This window comes from Myodes glareolus, chromosome 22 (genome assembly GCF_982192425.1).
Source record: "Myodes glareolus chromosome 22, mMyoGla1.1, whole genome shotgun sequence".
Taxonomy (NCBI): Eukaryota; Metazoa; Chordata; class Mammalia; order Rodentia; family Cricetidae; genus Myodes; species Myodes glareolus.
Genome location: NC_142047.1, coordinates 23500204 through 23519937, shown reverse-complemented (window position 1 = coordinate 23519937; position 19734 = coordinate 23500204). Strand labels below are relative to the sequence as shown.

The window sequence follows — 19734 nt, the reverse complement described above, 5'->3', positions numbered from 1 at the left end:
CCTGAAGAGCAGACCCTGCCCAACTGGCTCGCTCAGGAGCAAATGCTCATTCTGATCTTTCTAGTTTAGGGCTCTGGGTGTGGAGAGAAAAGCAGGGTCAGCAACAGATGGCAACTATTGCTCAGGGATCAAACACACAGACTGCAGATGCCAAAATGTTTCTGAATGTCAGACATGCAGAAGGAGCCCGTGAGCTTGCCTTCATGAGTGCTGAAGAGGAACACCAAGTAGAACTGACTGGCAAAGGAGAGCGGCTTAAACGTTCTCTGAGAGGGGAGTGAAGTCATCCATCAGCTCTCAGCAGAGCAGAGCAGTGGATAAGCTCCCCCAGTCTCCCCTTTAAGCTGGGCACTCACACTGTTTCTATCCAACGGTACCAAGCCCACGCTTTGAACCCTCCGGAAGCTGTGAACAGTAGATACATCAGCTGGAATCCTGGCTGAAGAACGAGGGGTAGTTTGGGGTTACCTGACCTCAAAGGCTACTCAGCAGGACAGCAGCACAGCACTCCACCCACAGATCGCCTATGACCCAAGGTTGACGTCACACTCAGCTAGCCTTGGGAAAATGCACTGTGACTCTGCTTTTATGGACTGCAGTATCTGAGTGAATGCGACTCCAAAGGCTTTGATTCCTTGCTCACGATGAATATTTTTTTAATCATTTAAAGTCATATTAGCCAAATTACAGACACCTATGTTACCTCTCCTTCTCTGGGTCAAAACTATTGCCAACATTTCCCGAATAAACACACACACACACACACACACACACACACACACCCCAAAACAAAACAAGAAAAAAACCCAAAATTTTAAAGAAAAAAAAAGAAAAGAAAAAAATGTTTAAAAGAAATACAAATCAAAGAAATTTATTGGTACTGACAAAAATACATAATACAAAAAACACAACACAATACAACAGAAACAAAACTGGGAAGCCCAACCCAGCTGACCCACGTGACTAATATACTGATAGTGTACAGGCAGCCCCAGACCCTATCAAACACAGCACTTAATTCATGAGGACCTCCATCTGCACCAGCCTGGCATTGGTGTCCCCAGATGTCCGATAGGGTATCATTCCAGCAAAGGTAATCAGTGCTCTGGCTTGACTTCGGAGTTGCTGAGAGAAAAGATCAAGACAAGAAAACTGGTTAACTGTTAATCCAGAGTGATGCACTGAGAACCACCGAGAACCACCACGGCCTCTTCTATGCTGTATACGTGGTGTCAGGAATGCCTTAGCCTCCACTGCCATATTCCACAGGGAGTCGGAGCTCTTGACTGAGCAAAGACTGCTTGCTCTGTCAGAGAGCTGTCTCAGCCCAACACACTGTAAGGAACCAACCACAAATTATCATTCTGTTTGACTTCCACCCCACCCCTCCCCCTAGTTTGAGAACAGCAGTGATCCCACCACTTGATTCCTCCCAAAAGCTTCCTGTATAAGATTTATACTGGTGCCAGGTCCCAAAGGAAGAAGGGTTGGGGTGTGTGATCCAAGAGGGCTGGGCAATTGCAAACCAGCAAGATGATTCTCAGCAATGTTTCTCAGGGATCTTACAGAGTCACGGTCTTCGATGACTCGCTGGGGCCTGGATGCTGAAGATGGACTTGTTCCCTTGAGCCTCTTAAACTGTGTGAACAGGATGTTCATGGTGGCGAGAAGTACTTCTGAGAGGTTGTGCCTGATCTACAGAGAGAAAAACACCTGGAATAAGTGAAAGAGACCCAGTCCCCAGAGGGAGCAGTAAGTGGAGGGACCATGGCCTCTGCCTGGTCATGCTACATCTGATGGTTGCCGATGGACAACTATAGTCACCAAAAAGGAGCCAGCAGCACTGTGATGTCAAGAGTGGCATCAAATTCTTGGAGCTGGCACTCACTGGCCACTGACCCTTTAAAACGTGGCTTTCTGGGCCATTTCGCCAGCGCGAACTCCGACAATGGAGCATTTCAATGGCATTTGTGGGCCCGGGAGTTTGTGTGCCCACTCGGGGTCAGGAGGAAAGTCGCTGAGACCATGCTCACGGCTCAGCGCTCCCCGCCTGGGCAGGCAGCGGGATCAGATCTACTAGGTGTGCACAAGCAGTAGAGCATGGAGGATTCCTGCCACCATACACAGAGATATTTCTAGGCCACGAAGTGCGCTGCATGGCGGATTTAGCTTTTACTCAAAAAAAAAAAAAAGGGGGGGGGTTATATGCTGCATGGTGCTACCCAGAGTTTAAGTGGTGAGGATAGCTCCCATCTGGCAGTCCTAGAGCTGAGGTGAACTACCTCCACCATATTTAAAGCCTGAGAGAGGCGGAGCCAGCACCCAGGGCCACTGAGACCAAGCTGCTTAGCATTTTAAGAAACGCTTCTGATCAGTAAATAATTACAGATAGTACAATAAGGACAGATTCAGACATAAAAGAATTCTAAATGGGTCACAGTGTTAGATAAATGTACGTAGGCTTGGGAGAGAGAAGAAAAAGAGTATATAGAGTTGGAAAAGTAAATAGTTTTTTAAAAAAAGTCTCTAAAGAGACAGAGTATAAACATAGATAAAAGGGAGCAAAGAAAAATAAGCCATGTAAAGATGGAAAATTCACAGAGTTTGGATTATATTCATATTATTGTGTTTTCTTTGAGTTTTTTGACTGTGAAGGAGCTAAGTACAGAGAGACATTTCATTGTATGGGCTGCTAAGCTAAACCAGCATATATATTATAAAGGTATCTTGATGTCAGAATTCGGGTCTAAGAACATGTTGCTTGGGAAAAGAGGTTCTTCTTTTGTTTTCACAGAAGATGAGAACCTATGGATTGCTTCCAGGCAAATATGGTTTCATGGACCAAGGCCTCCTGAAAACACCCTCAAAAAATTACTTCGCCCAACTGCTGACTGAGATGAACCTAGCATGCAGGATACACCATAAAAGATCTGATTAACAGCGCCTCCAATCAGCAGGAAGCAGTATGGACAAATCTACACCCATATTCCCAAATATTGTTTATAACTGTTTATTTACACTTAAAGGGGGATATGCTATAGAAATGAATAATTTGCTTTGGTATGGATCTTGGTTTATTGATACAAATTTAAGGTCAATTTTGTTGTATGTGTATTTCTGATCTTGATTAAAGTATTGTGATTATGTAGCTCATTTAAAAATGTAATGTATAATTAAGAAATACAGGTTAATAGATAGTCATCTATAATAGTCAAGCTGTACTCATGATAGTTAGATTTTCTAGATATATAGAGATATATTTCAGTTAGATAGGTATTCTTCAAACTTTTCAAAGACTATAAAATATGGCACTTAAAATGTTTTAATAACTTAGGACTTTTCATGATGGTGAGACATGTCTGCTCCTGGCAGCACCAATTACTTCAAGAGGAAGATGGGCATCAAAGAGGCTCCTTAGTCATTTGGGCAAGAAACTGCTCTTGCCTGGACTGCTTCACTGGACATGCAGTACCCACAGAGAAATGACTGCTGAACTTGCCTAAAGGTGAGACGATCCTTCGGGGTTCATAAAAGAGGCTGCAAGACATTCTGCAGGACACAGAAGTGACTAAACTGTCTTTGAAATTTCCTGCTTCATGGAAAAGTCTGCTGGATACTATGGGCCTGTAGGCTGAAGACAGATGTCCCAACGTTACAGAAGAACTCTGGGTGACTGTCTAGGCAGCGAGATGTCTCTGTCAATTCTAGAGTTTTGGAAGTTGTTTATAATGCACTTCCTGTTTACTTAGGTAATATCATAGCCTTCTGGAGTCTTTGATGGAGTTGAAGAATTTATAGTTATAGTTTTCCTTAGTTATGATAAAAGACAGCCGGGTGGTGGTGGCACACGCCTTTAATCCCAGCACTTGGGAGGCAGAGGCAGGTGGATCTCTGTGAGTTCGAGGCCAGCCTGGTTTACAAGAGCTAGCTCCAGGACAGGCTCCAAAGCTACAGAGAAACCCTGTCTCAAAAAACCAAAAAATAAAAAGTAAATAGAAATATTGTAACTGTGACTCTTGCTTGATACCTGTTATGTGCAAGTTTACTATGTTAAAGTTAAAACCTTCCTTTTTATTTAAACAGAAAAGGGGAGGTAATGTGGGAGTCCCCTCTGTGTGTTGCTTGTATTGGTTAATGAATAAAGAAACTGCCTTGGCCTGATAGGGCAGAACTTAGGTAGGCGGAAAAGACAACAGAACTGAATTCTGGGAGGAAGAAAGCAGAGTCAGAGAGAAGCTATGGATCCTCCACCCGAGACAGAAGGGCCGGTAAGCCACTGCCATGTGGCGATACACAGATTAATAGAAATGAGTAAAATTAAGATGTAAGAATTAGCCAATAAGAAACTACAGCTAATGGGCCAAGCAGTAATTGAATTAATACAGTTTCTGTGTGGTTATTTCAATGCTAAGCTAGCCAGGCAGCTGGGATAAACAAGCGGCCCTCTCCTCCAACAGACCAGACCCTGCTCCCTTATGATACTTTTAGTGGGGCAGCATGCCCAAAGCTCAGGCACCAACTCCAAGCATGGTGGCTCTGCTGGCCAGCATAACAAGGTCAAAAGTATCTGTATCTAGTATTAGAGGGTAAGGGATGCATATGGTTCCCCAGTTCCCCACAACTCCCCATTGCTTCAGGTCTGCCCCTGTCTCCACTGGTCCTTCCTTAGGAAGCCTAACGGAACAGAGCCTAGTATTGACTTTAGCTCATGAAGCAACAAACCTTGTATATAGGGAGGGTAAGAAATAACAAAGGAAGAATGGCTAAGAGCAGAATCCTCCCTGTGTGAAGTGAAAGATGACAGAGGACGATTTCTGAGCTTATGTGCCATGGTCCCAACAGTCACACCTTCCTCACATGGAGAAGCTAGCCCAGGCAGCTGTGTCCAGAGTAGAGTATCTATGTTCTAAAGAAAATTCTTACCTGAGTCTACATGGAATGATCAGGGGAGGATCTTGCTATAGCCCCAGCAGGGTAAATAGAACCATGCGGGCATGGCCTGGATGCTCAGAGATTTAAAGCTCTCTTAGTGGTTCCATACATAGCCCAGCAGAGCACCCTGAGCTAGATGGTGACAAACTTGAAGCCCTGGAGAGGCAGTGAACCTAGGGCTTCTGGGGGTGATAACAGTCCATGGTCATTTGTTTCTTTAGAGAAAATTACCTACTGTATTTACACATGTGTGGGTATACATATTCATGTGTGCACGTGTTGAAACTAGAGACTAACATTAGGTTTTTTTCTCTGTGGCTCTTTACCTTTTGAGAAAGTATTTCTCAAGGAACCCGGAGCCCAGCATTTTGGCCAGCAACCTGACTCCCACCCTGAGTGCTAGGGTTATAGATACATGCTGCCATGGCCAACTTTTACGTACTCTACTGTTAGGTAGGCACTGGTCATCCAAGCTCAGGTCCTCACACTTGCACATCAAACACTTTATCTACTGAGCCATCTGCCCCCAGCTCCAGCTTTCTGTTTTAATGAACCTAGTAACTGAGAATTCTAATTATGATAGTCATCTAGACTAGATTTTTCTAGAACGGGTTCAATTTCAGCTCTCTGGTGTTTTGTGAGTTCATACAATGGTGTGGGAGAATTGTCTGTATTCTGTCAATCATATTTTAATAAAACGCTGATTTGCCAGGCAGGCAATATAGGCGGGAAAGCCAGACAGGAAGTAGAGGTGGAGAAAGAGACTGGGAGTATTCTGGAAAGCAGAAAGCTCCCTCCGCAGTTCTGCCCAGACCACTGGAGAGGAAAGATGTAAACTGCCCCGCTGGAAAAGGTACTGAGCCATGTGCTAACGTAGATAAGGATAATAGGGTAGCATAAGTTATAAAAGCTAATAAGTAGCCTGACCTAATGGGCCAATCAGCTTTATAACTTATAGAGATCTCTGTGTGATTGATTTTCTCTTTGGGGCATGCCGGCTGTGGGGTACCGGGCTGGACGGAAACCCCAACAAGCCGACCCTCATGTTACAAATACAATGTGTTCTTCGAGAAACAAGGTTTTGGTTGACCTGTGAGTCTGGCTGAATTCTCTTATTGTCTATGTATGTGAGATGATATTTTAATACTGAAGTATACCCACAGGGTGCATGACGTATACCCCATGACTTATACCCTATGTCTCCCAGGTCTGCCTCAGAATATAAAGTGGAGAGCAACTGAGGAAGACACCCATCATCATCTGAGGGTCTCCACACGTACCCACACACATGACCATATACATGGGAACATACAAAAACACACATCACACAAACAATTAAAAAAATTAAGCTTTCAGTTGGAAGGGAGGGAAACAATTCTGAAATGAGTAAAGACTCACTTCATCACTGAAGTTTCTGAAGGCAGCCACCCTTTCTTCCACACTTTCCTGGTTCAAAGGCACCAGCTTCAAACGGTCAATGATCTGTTTAAAAGAAAACATCACCAAGCCCATATGACACAGCATCAGAGTCATATCATCCCCCAAAGGTAATAGTCAGCTGGTGCAAAAACGGCTTTTAATAGAAAATGCACTCTTCATGTACAGAAAAGCTTTGACCCTAACTTACTAACTGGATTTTTGTTGTCATTTCTAGACCCAATTCTAAATTTCGGAAACCCCCACTTCTTTCAGAAGCCTGTGTCTAGATTAGAAGGGAGAGGAAAGAAGCAGAGCGAAAGAAGAGGCAGCTGGGCACAGCATCTTCACATCCTAGACTCACACTTGCCCTCCTCACTGACAGGCACAGTAGTGATGCCCTGCAGAAACTCACGTCAAAAGCTCTGTCAACATGACCACTGTGATACTCGTCAAAAAACGTTATCAAGTCCAAGAGGAGGTAGAATGTGGAGTCCACAAACTTATTTGCACTTATTCCCTGAGCCCTGTACCTGAAAGACAAAAAAGAGGGGCACTGAGGGAAGCAACGGTGGAGCATGGCTGGCCACAGAACCCTAACCTTGGGACAGCATTTCAAACGCATCAACCTCCTAAGCACTCTGGAAGACGGGCACTAGGGAGAGGTGAACAGCGTTCACTTCTGACATTGTAAAGGGATGAGTAATGTAGATTTGGCAATACTCTAACTACACATTCTGAGTGAAGCATGCTTCTCTAGTGTCTACCAGTAACTCTAGAGCCAAGTCTTTAGGAAGGAGATGAGAACTCCATTTGTTAAAACCCTGAAGACCAATGCTGAGGATTACTGCCTAAGTGGAGAGGTCTCACTTGCCAGAGGTTTGTGTATGTGTGTGTTGTTGCTGAAGGAAAGCATCTCAAGTCAAGTCTCCTCTGGAGTTAAGTTGGTCACAGTCTGAGAACTCAGTGACTTTACTGGGGAGGAAAGTGGATTCTATAACAGTGCCCACAAAACCACTATGATCACAGGGTGTTCTAGAAGAAGGTGCATTAGAATAGCCTCTGTGAAGCTGTCTGCTAGTACTAGAGAAGCTGAATATGCAGCAGCGTGGCACAGTGACCTGTGATCAGGCCCCCTGGCCCTGGCCTTACCGCTCGGCAATGGAGAGGGCCATGTTCTTCAGTCTTTCCTTGTTGGACTGTGGGGCACTGATCTGTGGGACCACAGGGCTCAGTAGTTTGTTCATCAGCTCCAAAACCTTGTCAGCGTTCTGTTCAAGTTTTTAAGATTAAGAAAACAATCAACAAAAGAACAAATTAAATAAGCAAAATAAAAACAGCAACTTTCAGGGGTGATGAACAGATCTTTTCTATATACTGAGACTGGAGACAGCCAAGGACAGTCCATCTAATGAATTATCACCCGCATATTCTCCTATGTCCTAATTATACCCCAATCACAGCATTTTTAAATTTAGAAAAATATTTTACTTGAAGATTTACTTATTTTTATGTGTGTGTGTTTTGTCTACACATATGTATATGCACCATCTATATGCCTGTTGCCTACAGAGGCCACTGCAACTGGTAATTATGGATGGTTGTGAGCCACCAAGTGGACTCTGGGAACCAACCTGGATTCTCAAGAAGAGTAACAAGTGCTTTTAACCAGCGATCCATCGCTCCAGTCCCAGGAAACCTGCCTTTTTAGGTCACTTAAATCATCAGCAGTCATCACATATTCTTAGGGAGATGCATTTAACCCAGGCTCTTGGACTACACACTGTTGGCTACTGCAGAAGGCTACCACAGGAAACCATGGTGGCTCTGACAATGCCTATATGAAAGCCTTTCAGTATGTTATCTTCTTTAGTCAGAGATACCTTTTGGGCAATAAAATGTCTGTAAAAAGGGAATTTTACCCCAACTGAACCATTAACATGTCAGAAAAAGTACTCTAGCAGGGACAGTGATAAACAAGATGGCGCTGAAGCTTGAGCATTTATGCTAAAAGGCCGGCAGAGCTATCAGCACAGAGAAGAAAAGAGGCATGAAAGGGGCACATTTACCTTGGCAAGGTCATAAAGCTTGGCTGCTTCTTCAAATAGTCCTTTATTTTCTGCCACGGAAGCAACTTTGTTGATAATTGGCTTTGTGTCATTGGTAAACTTATCAATGACTCCAGGCTGAGAAGACAAATTACCAAGGGGGAGGAAGAGACTCATCACCCAGCAGCAACTGTGACACAGAAGCACTTGAACTGGAAGTGCTTGCCCTACTCAACACGTTTTCATCGCCAGACTCAGGCTCTCCTGAAGACAAACCCCAACCAAGACCATGGAAAGAAAGACGGGGCACATTTAATGGAAGCACTGTGGAGTTGGCTATGGCACATTTGTGGCTTCTGAAAGACTTTCTAAAATGACTGAGAGTAGGTAAAACTATTAATGATTCTTAATCAGGAAGTTATGAGAAAATTATTTTCAAGACTTTCAATTTGCTTTCTAAGATAGATACTAAAGAGGACATGAAGTGGTGGTGAGTACTTTGAAAAAGTCTCCATCACCATCCAATAGCAGGCACATGATCAGAACAGTCTGAGGCCCCAGGATAGGGGAGGGGTTATGGACTATGCAGCAACACTTGTGCTTATCCAGGCTAATGATCCATCAGGGCTGGACCAAGTTGGAGTGATCTGCCCTGGATCAATAAAATATATATGTTCAGATTCCAGTTGTGTGGTATTGAAGAAAATAATTAATTAACCTGTCTTATTTCTGCTTTCTTATTTGCAAAACAGACGATAATGGTGGTGCGGGAGAACTGTCTGTATTTTGTCAATCATGTTTTAAATAAACGCTGATTGGCCAGGCAGGAAGTATAGGTGGGTCAACCAGACAGGAAATAGAGGCGGGGCGATGAGAACTGGAGTATTCTGGGAAGCAGGAAGCTCCCTCCACAGTTCTGCCCAGATCACCGAAGAGGCAAGATGTGAGCTATCCCTCTGAGAAAGGTACTGAGTCATGTAGCTAACATAGATAAGAATAATGGGTTAATATAAGCTATAAGAGCTAATAAGAAGACTGAACTAATGGGTCAATCAATTTATAATCTTATGGAGTCCTCTGTGTGATTTTCTTTGAGGCTTGCCGGTTGTGGGGTACCAGGTGGGACAGATACCCCAACAAGCAAGCCCCTTCATGTTACAGAATTAAGAATAATGGGTTAATATAAGAAACCCCAACAAGCCAGACCTTCATGTTACATAATGGTTCTCACTTTGTTGGCGATTGTTGTAACTGAGTAAGAGAGTGCCCACAAAACCCTGGCACAATGCCCAAGAAGATGGACTACCATCTTCAGAACCATCAGGCCTCTCATCTGGGCTGCTATTGGCTGGGCTGTAATTTCATCTTTCTTTGTTAAAATGATCGTGTCCAGATGTGACCCCTATAGTGTAACTTGTCCTCTGAGGTTAGGGGCACCCTTAACCCACCTTTCTACTCCCGTCGTTCTCTAGTTTCCCAAGGATCATATCAAACTGTGGAGGAAAAGATATATTTAGCTTACTGATCAAGGAAATAAACATAACACACAATTTCTTAGGGAAAAACATGGAAGGGGCACAGACTAGACCACAGTGAGACTGAGATCAGTACTGTCACTGTTACAAACCAAAGAAAGCTCCACCCACCTCTAACTCTAGGCCATGCACAACATATTCAAGGAACAACGCATGAGAACACATTGAAAACTTCCGCCAGAGTGAGCAGAAAGCTGACCTACCTCTCGACTTTCTATCACAAGCTCGCTCACACAGCGCAGAAACATGTTTTCTCCTTGACTGTCTTTCTCGTCCCTACAAAAGCACAGGGACAGCTTGGGTGGATTGTGGTATGAACTCAAAGAGTCTCTTAGAGTCATTCTCAGAATGGAGAAATAAAAGGGAGCCAAGTAAAAAGGCAAAAGCAAGTTTCACCTGAGGAAGTAAAAGTACTGGAGTGCTTCCCTTGGATCCGTGGACTCAAACTTTCGGGTGTAGAGCATGAGCAGACGCACAAAGTTCAGCCGTCGCATGCAGGGAGGGTCCCCAGGTTCGTGGCTGACTGCACATGAGAAAAGAAGGGCTCACATTCTTACAGCTCCTCTGAGCCCCAGAACCCATTGAAATTGGATGTACGAGGCTAGAAGTATGCATTTTTGCAGCCCACTCACTCCACATTTCCCAATGGGAGCTCACCACTGTCATTCTTTCCTCTGTACAGACAGTAGAGGAAAATGTCTCCTAGGATGAATGGCCAGCATGATGGCCTTTATAGGAAATGTCTTAGTACCCGACCATAAGGCTCATATACTGACCCACTAAGGACCCACTCACTCACATCTGCCTGCCTCTCCACTTGCCTCTCCCACCTGGGTAGGTAGGTAGAGGTGGCTAGCTGGGGTTTCCAAAGTCTTTAAAACCAAATCCCAAGTGGGCATGATATTTGTAACTCTTAGAGGACTTTGGCACAAATCTAGTGCCTGGCATCACCCTTTAACATTCCAGGAAATGCTGAGGGGTTACAACCAAGCACTTGTAACACTAATATAAAAGCTCAAGTGGCTATAATGCTCGAAAATGACTGAATCTCGAGAGTTTGCCATTCCACAGCCACTATGACCAATGGGAAGATGTGCTCTGCACATCACTACCAGCTAAGGCCTAAATACTCACGGAGCTGAGCACTCTGCCCTGAGGATTTTAAAAGCAGCTTTAGCTCAAACAGCACCAGGGCCACATGGACAGCATGGCAGCGCAGACGCTCCATACGGAAGAGAAAGGCAATGGCAGCCTCAAACTGTGCAGTCAGGAACAGCACTTGGAAGTAGAGGAAGGGCTGCTGGTTCACCGTGAAGTGGGACTCGCCTGGAGGAGAGGAGATGAAACCAACTCAGAAGGAAGCTGCTACCAGTGATGAAACCCTGGGTATCTACTACTGGCCTTACTGGGTAGGGAGAAAATACCAACATGATCTCAAACTAGCTGAAGCGACTCTGGACACAGTAAACTACATGAAATATGACTGGAGCCAGGCAAGGTGGCACATGTCTCTAATACTTTAAGTCATAGTAATAGAAAGGCAGAGAGGTGAATCTCTCTGAGTTTAAGATCAGTCTGGTCTACAAAATGAATTCTAGGACAGCCAAAGAGAGACCTTGACTTAAACAAAATAAAAAAAGACCCAGTTCCTCTACTTTCTCTAGGCCTCACTACATGACTGGCAAGCAGCAGTCCCGATGTAAGATTTAAGCTGTTTGTACTGAAGACGTTTGAATTCTCCAAAGTGACAGTCTGTCTTCAGTATGAACAGCTATGGAAACTGCAGAGACACTGAATGAAGCGTACTTGATTCACAGAACTCTGAACTCAGCAGCACTAGCTGCAGCTGCTGATCCTTCACTTCCCAGAGCTGCTCACCAATGAGGTCAAAGGGAAAAGCTAAGATCTCTCCTTTGTAGCCAGATATGACCACTAGCAAGACCTAAGGGAGCAACAACTAAGGCCTTATTTACATCCCTCCCAAGCAAAAACTAGAAAAAGTTTATAGTCTATGACCATGGAAGCCATAGATCCCGCCCCCCATTTTTTTCTTTTGGTGGTGCCAGAGATCGATCAATCTGAAGGCTTCTGGAATGTCAGTAAGTACTTCACTAAGGAGCTACAGTCCCAGACCCTTTAATTCTTATCTGAGACAAAAATCTCTCTAAATTGCTTCACTCTGAAGCCCACACTGGCCTTGAACTCATGATCTTTCCGCCTCAGTCTCCCAAGTATTGTATACAGGTGATACATATTTTTTCTTTTCTTTTTTCGAGACAGGGTTTCTCTGTAGCTTTGGAGAGCCTGTCCTGGAATTAGCCCTTGTAGACCAGGCTGGCCTTGAACTCACAGAGATCCGCCTGCCTCTGCCTCCTGAGTGCTGGGATTAAAGATGTGCACCACCGCCAAACTGATACACATTTCTTAATGCATAAGTCTCTACCTGATTGAAAATGGCTAAAACTCAATAGAGGAGTTTATGTGTGAAGGACTTCCCCACAGGTGAGCCATGTGTCCAATAAGGAGAGAAGGTGACTGTCCAGGATCTTACCATAGTCTTCGAGCAGCTGCTTCTGGAATTGTGAGAGAGTGAGCCTGTCTTGTGGTGAGCTGGTGCCGTCATCATCAAAACACACCTGGTTCAACTAGATCCCCAAAGGAAACACACACACATTGGTTCAAACTACATCTGCAGTCATATGTCCAGCTGTGACTGTCCAGCAGCCATGCTCCAGCTGTGAGCTGGAGGTTGCATGAGACCCTGGGGCTGGGTTGTAGCTCCATGGTAGAGCATGCCTGATACCTGTATTCTATCCTTAACAATGCATAAGGGAAGGAAAAAGGGAGAAGGGGAGAGGGAAGGAAAGAAGAAGAAGGAAGCTAACTGTGTAGACATTAGTGGAAATTGTACAATAAAAAACAGGGCTGACAGACAGAAATTCCATGGCCCTGTCCTGATCAGCACACAAACATCATGCATTAAGCAGGTAAAGAGACTGAAGAACTTGAGTTAGTAAGTGAAGCTGTGCCTACTTTTAACCATAGGTAGTCCTCAGTCTTGTCTGCTACTTCGCTCTGATTGTCGGTGATGTCGCATCTGCCAATGATACAGTACACAGCACGCTTATAGGGGTCTGTGTTGTTCCTGAGGGCTCTGCGATAGTGAAGGCGGAGCTTGTTTTCAGTAGCTGGAGACAATCTGAAGACACAGAGACACAGACTCAGCAAAGATCCTCAAAGGCCAAGTAAAAGCATCCATGTAACAGGAAGCTCTCCATCAATGACCACTTCCATCTGACTTGTAACTACTAGCACCATGTTCTTTGGCCCATCAGCTTTTCTCCAGTCCTAAGACTTCTGGGGGAAGGTCAGAAATGCTAGAGATCATTATTCCACTGGAGCATCCCTCAAGTAGTGATAGAGTGGGCTCTTCCCTTAACTGTACTGTTGTCATATGTATGTCTGAATGTACATTTGTGTATAGTAGACTATAGAGGCCAGAAGTCAACCTTTCATGCCATTCTTTAGGTGGTGTCTTTTTTATATGGTATCTCTCAATGGTCTAGATCTTGCCAATTAGTCTACGTTGACTGGCCAGAGTCCCAGAAATCCTTAACCGTTCTTTCTCCGCCTTTCCAATGCTGGGATCACAAGCACGTGCTACCATGCCTAACAAGGATTCTGGGAATTAATCTCAGGCTTGCACAGCAAGCACTTCACCTACTGAAATAGCTCTCCAACCTCTTCCTCTAACTGTCTTCATCCCTTGGCCTCCACATTCCCTTATTCACATGGGCTACTTGCACCAAAATCTTTGGCTCAGGATCTTCTGCTGAGCTGGATGTGGTGACCAAATATGAGGCTCTATACACACTAGGCAGCAAATGCTCTCCTGAGCTAATCTTCAGCCCTAATCCTACTTTAAACTATATGAGCAAACCAGAGGCTCCTGAGTTGAGACAACCTTCTAATATGGCAGCATTACCATTTGAATATTTGCTTTCCACAGGTGACCCTGGAGCACCGTATTTCTTCCATGTTTGTGCATAAATAGAAACTGGATTTGAATGGAACGTGTGTCAATTACATAAGCAAAATCTCAAGAAAACTGCTGTTTAGCGGCTCCTTAGTTCAGGAGAACATCTCAAAACCTCAACAAACACAATATGCTGATTTCAAGATGATCAAATTCTAGCTCTAACTTTTGAGTTATGAAGTGTATAGCATATAATTCCACAAGGACTGAACAAAAAACACTGTGTTTAACAAAGTGACTATAACACAAAAAGGATCATTTTATTTCAGTTATTTATTAATTTTGGTTTTTGGAGAGAAGGAGTCACAATGTAGTCTAGGTTGACTTTGAACTCAACCTGATGCTTCAGTCTCCTGAGTACATGCCAACACTCTCAGCTAAAATGTTCTAAAGCAACCTTGACTTAGAGGATATCCTAAGCACAGTCCTCCAGGGACAGGAAACTTCCGAAATATACCCTGCAGGCAGAGCATAGCAGTGTACCTTCTATCCTTGCTATTCATGTACTCCTGGAACCAGGTTTTAAACTCCCCCAGCTGGTGCTGGGCTCGACTGACGACTTGTGATGCAGCAAGCAGATCTCCACAGCGCATGCAGTAATAAATTAACGCCCAGACAGGATGGCCTTCTACCTCTCCATCCTAAAAGACAAAAAACCAGTCAGTCAAATAAATGCTAATCAGCCATTTTCTGATGTGCTGATGATAAGCTAAAGGACTTAATTCTCACCATGACCCCATGAGTTAAGAGCCACTGATAGTATCCTACTCCCTGTATTTTGCAAACACTAATCTGTCCAGAGAAATCTGGAAGAGCACTGTAGTGCGTCTGGAGTTACTCTGAAGCGAACAGAGCTCATCTGACCCACAACACCCATGCTTTCTGACAGATCCCTTGCTTTGTCTCTCATACCCACATGTAAGTTTCTAAGAGTTCTTAGAGCTCAACTTTTAAAACTCACCTAGGACCTAACACTACTTCCCTCTCCTGCCTTTATTCAGGATTCCTGCATAACTAGTTTTCAATGGGCCCCTGGGAACAGCCCCAAACTGCTCATCCCTGGCCTCTTCGCCATGCACAACACTCCTCACACCCCGCCTTTTTTTTTTTTTTTTTCCAAAAGACAGGGTTTCTCTGTGTAGCTTTGGAGCCTGTCCTGGACCTCGTTGTAGACCAGGCTGACCTCAAACTCACAGAGATCCACTTGCCTCTTCCTCCCAAGTACTGGTATTAAATAAAGGCATGAGTTCCCCCAATGCCCGGTTCTGAACCCCCTTTTAACTGAGAACACCTCAGAACAACTGACAGTTTCAGAATTTATTTACCTATAAGATGCTTCTAGTACCTGAAGTCCTGGGGAGGGAGCTGGCAGTTTAATGTTTAGGAAACTTCGAACCAGCTGATAAGTCCCCGGCACACCGCCCAGTTGGGCCTGATGCAGATTTCCAAACACAGTCACAAGAGTATAATTTTTATAACTGAAAATTAAAAAAAAAAAATAGTGAGGGTTGGCAACATGTATTTCACACATCTATGTCCACATCCAGAATGCTCAACTATGAACTCTATGGTCAAGGCCTGGATTTTAAGTCTCATACAGAAGAGCAAACAGTACATGCTTAATGAAGCAAATTCCATTCTCATTACTGTACAGATTTATACTACGGTTACCCCAAAGAATTCTGAGGGGACTATAACCAAGGCTTCAAATACGTTAAGGGTGGAGCCCTAATATTCTAGTGAGCTTGCTAAAAAACAAAACAACAACCAACAACAACAAAAAACTTTTAAAGAATTTGAAATAAATTTCATGAAGTCAAAACAGTTCAGTGAATAGCAACACACCCTTTCCCTAGATTACCAGTATTGACATTTGTATATATTTCCTATCTCTACATGTCCTACCTGACACCCAAATGCACATAGGAACATGATTTTGTTTATTCCCAGAAGCATTTATAAATATGCTACAAAGATCATGGCTACCTAACCTACAATCGTTTCAGCCGTGTACCTAAGACTCAGGAATGAACCTAAAGGCCAATTACAGAGAACAAATTGTGGAATCCGATGCAGCTAATAAAAATGATGTTAAAGAATTAGAAGTTGAGCTATGTAAAACCACTATTATAGGCCGAGCAGTGGTGGTGCATGCCTTTAATCCCAGCACTTGGGGAGGCAGAGACAGGGGTGGATCTCTGTGAGTTCAAGGCCAGCCTGGTCTATAGAGGGAGTTCCAGAACAGGCTCCAAAACTATAGAGAAACCTTGTCTCGAAAAAACCAAAAGATAAACAAACAAAGCTACATATTACACACACACACACACACACACACACACACACACACACACACACACCTAGACCATAACTGTAGAAAAATAAAACTAAATACTCATAGCAAAAGAGGGTGGAAAATACAACGAAGCAACAGGAGCCTCTGTGTGTGAGGAATGGTGTCCCCCCTCTTTCTTGCAGCTCTTCTCAGCACCTTCTTAAATCCCTATAAAATAAGTGTGCATTGTTCTACAATGGAAAAGAAGCGTAAGGTAATTAACCAATGCATTCTCCTCACCACTATACGCATTTAAAAGCACAAGATGAGAGAACAGAGTTCCCTGTAGTAACCAGGACAAACAGATGCCCACTACCACCTCCTCCAACTTGCAATAAGACAACTTATGTGCTGGCAAAATCCTAAATTAAAGAAGCCTAAACTCCTTGAGAACCAAGATAAATATATTCCACTGCAAGCTCTGGAACATGGAAGGGACAGACCAAGTCTATATTTTCAACATTTTTGGTCTTATATCAAAAACCATATTTGGAACTAAGTCTCTTTTACCATCTGGTAGATTATGTAACTTGAAACATGTTATATTGTCAGCAGAATAGCATCTGAAATACTGTCAGCAGAAATACTGTAACATGGAGTACAGATATTCAAACAGGTGATAAGGAAGCTTTCAAAGGATGCTGCCGGAGAGTGACACTGCTCCAAAGATGAAGACAGGCTTTGTTAGTTAGGCAAGAGCTTCAAAGAGCTAGAGAACGGGCAAAGGAAAGAATCATTAAATAAGGGTCTGGAGAGATGGCTCAGCAGTTAAGAGAACTTGTTGCTCTTACAGAGAACCTGGGTTCGATTTCCAGTACCTACAAGGAGGCTCACAGCCGTCTGGAAGCACAATTCCAGGAGATCCAGTTCCCTTTTCTGATCTCACTGGCACCAGGCACACACATGGTTCACACATGTACTGGGAGGAAAAACACTCATACCCATAAAATACATCTAAAAAAATTAAAAACATTTTAAAAAACTAAGGACAACAAATAATAAAATGGGATACATATTTAGGAATGTAGTCTAGTGGCTGAAGCACCAGTTTAAAGATTGTTTGTCAGAAAAAGCATTTTAAAAATTTATTTTTATTTTTTTTAAATTTCTTAAGATTTTTATATGGGGTAAGAAAATTTGCCAGCTAAAATGAATAAATGTTGCTACATTAGATTCTTTATGGTTGACGATCAATACAACCAAACCTCCATCTCAAAGGTTTAGCCAAAGGGGCTGGAGAGATGCCTTATCAGCTGAAAGTACAGGCTGCTCTTCCAGAGACCTGGAATTCCAGATTCACATGATGGCTCACAACCATCTGTAACTCCAGTCCCAGATATCCAACACCCTCTCCTGGCCCCCATGGACACTATGTGCTATATACAATACATGCAGGCAAAACAACCACACAAATAAAAGTATAAACTGAAGTGGAAAAAAAGTTTAGCTAAAGTCTGAAGAATTACTTTATAAAATCTTCACAAATAATCTACAGAAATTAAAACACAGAACCCAAAACCTTTTTAAGTTCCAGATTTGTAACAAAGGAATGGAAGTTAGTGAATATACATCAGAGGGTGCTCATTTTATGTAGCTAAGGTGCAATTAGCATAGTATTTGATATAAAGACCAGTCTCCTGCAGCATCAAGTCTGAATTTCCTCAAAGAACTTCCTGACCAAGTATTATTTTGTTGACAAAGCTCTTCTCAAGCCAGCAGGCTGACGCCCAGTGCCCTGTCGCTAAAATAGAGTCTGCTGCACAGTGCTGACCATTACTGCTGGGATTCCACAGAGTTCCACAAAGAGGGACTAACGGCACACGTCCTAATAATGAAGCAGACATAAGGTTTGAGGATACAACTACAAACCCTTCAGCAACCAAGCCCAGATACAAAGCACCTATGCAGAGCCCTGACTCAATGATTAACTGGGTAGAGCCAGGAGGGTAAAGTTAGAGCAGGTCATCTTGAGGTTTCAAATTGCAAGGGTGAGTTGAAATGCTGTAAGGAAATGAAGGAACCTGGGGAGCAAATGATGAACCATATTAGGAAAACAGACTACGACCCAAGTCATTATTATCTAAGCAACATTAAATGATAACAAGCAGAGAAATAAAAGAGATGTCGACAGTGCTCCCCTTTACCACCATTCCCATGTACGATTTTATCAGCTGCAGAAACAGTCCTGGTAGGTAAGTGTTCTGACAACAGAACTAACTCAGCTCCAGTCAGTCTACAGGACTCCAGGTATAGCACCAGTCCCAGAACTACGTAAGACCTGAGAAACAGGTGACTTTAGGGAAAGTGAAAGCCAACCCTACTACCACAGAAACGCGCGCGCGCGCGCGCACACACACACACACACACACACACACACACACACAGAGAGAGAGAGAGAGAGAGAGAGAGAGAGAGACACTGACTGACTTACAGCTGCCTTACCTCTGCTCAAGGTACCCCAAGGCCTGCCTGACAAACTCCATGCGCACTTCTACACTGCTTCGGCTCTTCAGGGCATCAGTTGCTGGTGTCAATACCACATCTGTCATTTGTTTGACCATGGCCCACATGTCAGAAATGCTCTGCATGTAAATGAGATTGCATGTGACAAAGCTGTAAGGATGGAGAAGTTATGTGCTATAACTGCAATGGCAGGCAAAATGAGGAGGGACTGAGGCTTTCTGTCCGAGACCATCCTGGCTGGAACTCAGTGCAGATGGGCCTCTGCCTTGCCAACCACCTGAGCTATGACCACTGATGAGCACCCCTTCCTTGCTTGGAGTTGGCCTTCAAATCAATTACCATGCCAGGCCTGACAGAACCAGCTCCATCACTGCAGGAACGTGAGTGTAACAAGAGCTGAATCTCAGCAGGTCATCCCTTAAGAGTGTCGGAGTGCATGTCTAATCAACCAGCACCAGGAGTTTAAACACAAGTTCTTACAAGGTTATTTAAGTTTTTAAGGCTTAAAATAAGAGTTTAACCTAAATAATAAATGTTTTGTCCTCCCAGAGGCGATCTGGGCTTATGAATAAATGCCACAGCCTCCATTTTCCCTCCTGTTCCCCCCATCAGAAGAGCCTCCAGGAAAGAGGCTTTTCTTTGTGTCACCCTACCCAGTGGGCCTCCTCTCCCCAGGCTGTGAAATTCTCCTTCAAAATGTGTTTCCAGCACTCTAAAGACAGAACCAGAGAAATGCAACAGTGGAGAGAAGTTGGTTCTTATGGTGCCCTCAAAAAGGAGAGCTGTAAACACCAGGCAGATGGGAGGAGTGAATTCTCACTTTTGTCTTTAAAATTACTTACAACTGCCTTATATTTTACTTCTGGAAAAAAACCCACATTTTTTGAAAAACAAATCAGTGTAAGCTGCTTCTGCTGCGGTGGCAACCTTCGCTTCCTTTAGCCTCTGCTCACACCTTCTGACTCTGTCCCA

The 19734-nt window shown here is 43.7% G+C and overlaps 1 protein-coding gene across 1 annotated transcript in view; it reads right to left on the bottom strand.

The window, feature by feature from the left end:
* Positions 1–844: 844 nt before the first annotated feature.
* Positions 845–19734, bottom strand: part of Nup93 (nucleoporin 93) — a 98152-nt gene continuing 79262 nt past the window's right edge. The window contains exons 8-22 of the mRNA XM_048428673.3: positions 18742–18881; positions 15313–15445; positions 14451–14608; positions 12965–13130; positions 12483–12576; positions 11066–11257; positions 10328–10454; positions 10135–10207; positions 9845–9889; positions 8418–8534; positions 7501–7619; positions 6764–6881; positions 6331–6414; positions 1567–1695; positions 845–1125 (exon numbers count right to left, since the gene is read on the bottom strand). Coding sequence (XP_048284630.1) covers positions 1015–1125; positions 1567–1695; positions 6331–6414; positions 6764–6881; positions 7501–7619; positions 8418–8534; positions 9845–9889; positions 10135–10207; positions 10328–10454; positions 11066–11257; positions 12483–12576; positions 12965–13130; positions 14451–14608; positions 15313–15445; positions 18742–18881 — 1806 coding nt within the window. The 3' untranslated portion in view covers positions 845–1014. The remainder of the gene's footprint in view (positions 1126–1566; positions 1696–6330; positions 6415–6763; positions 6882–7500; positions 7620–8417; positions 8535–9844; positions 9890–10134; positions 10208–10327; positions 10455–11065; positions 11258–12482; positions 12577–12964; positions 13131–14450; positions 14609–15312; positions 15446–18741; positions 18882–19734) is intronic.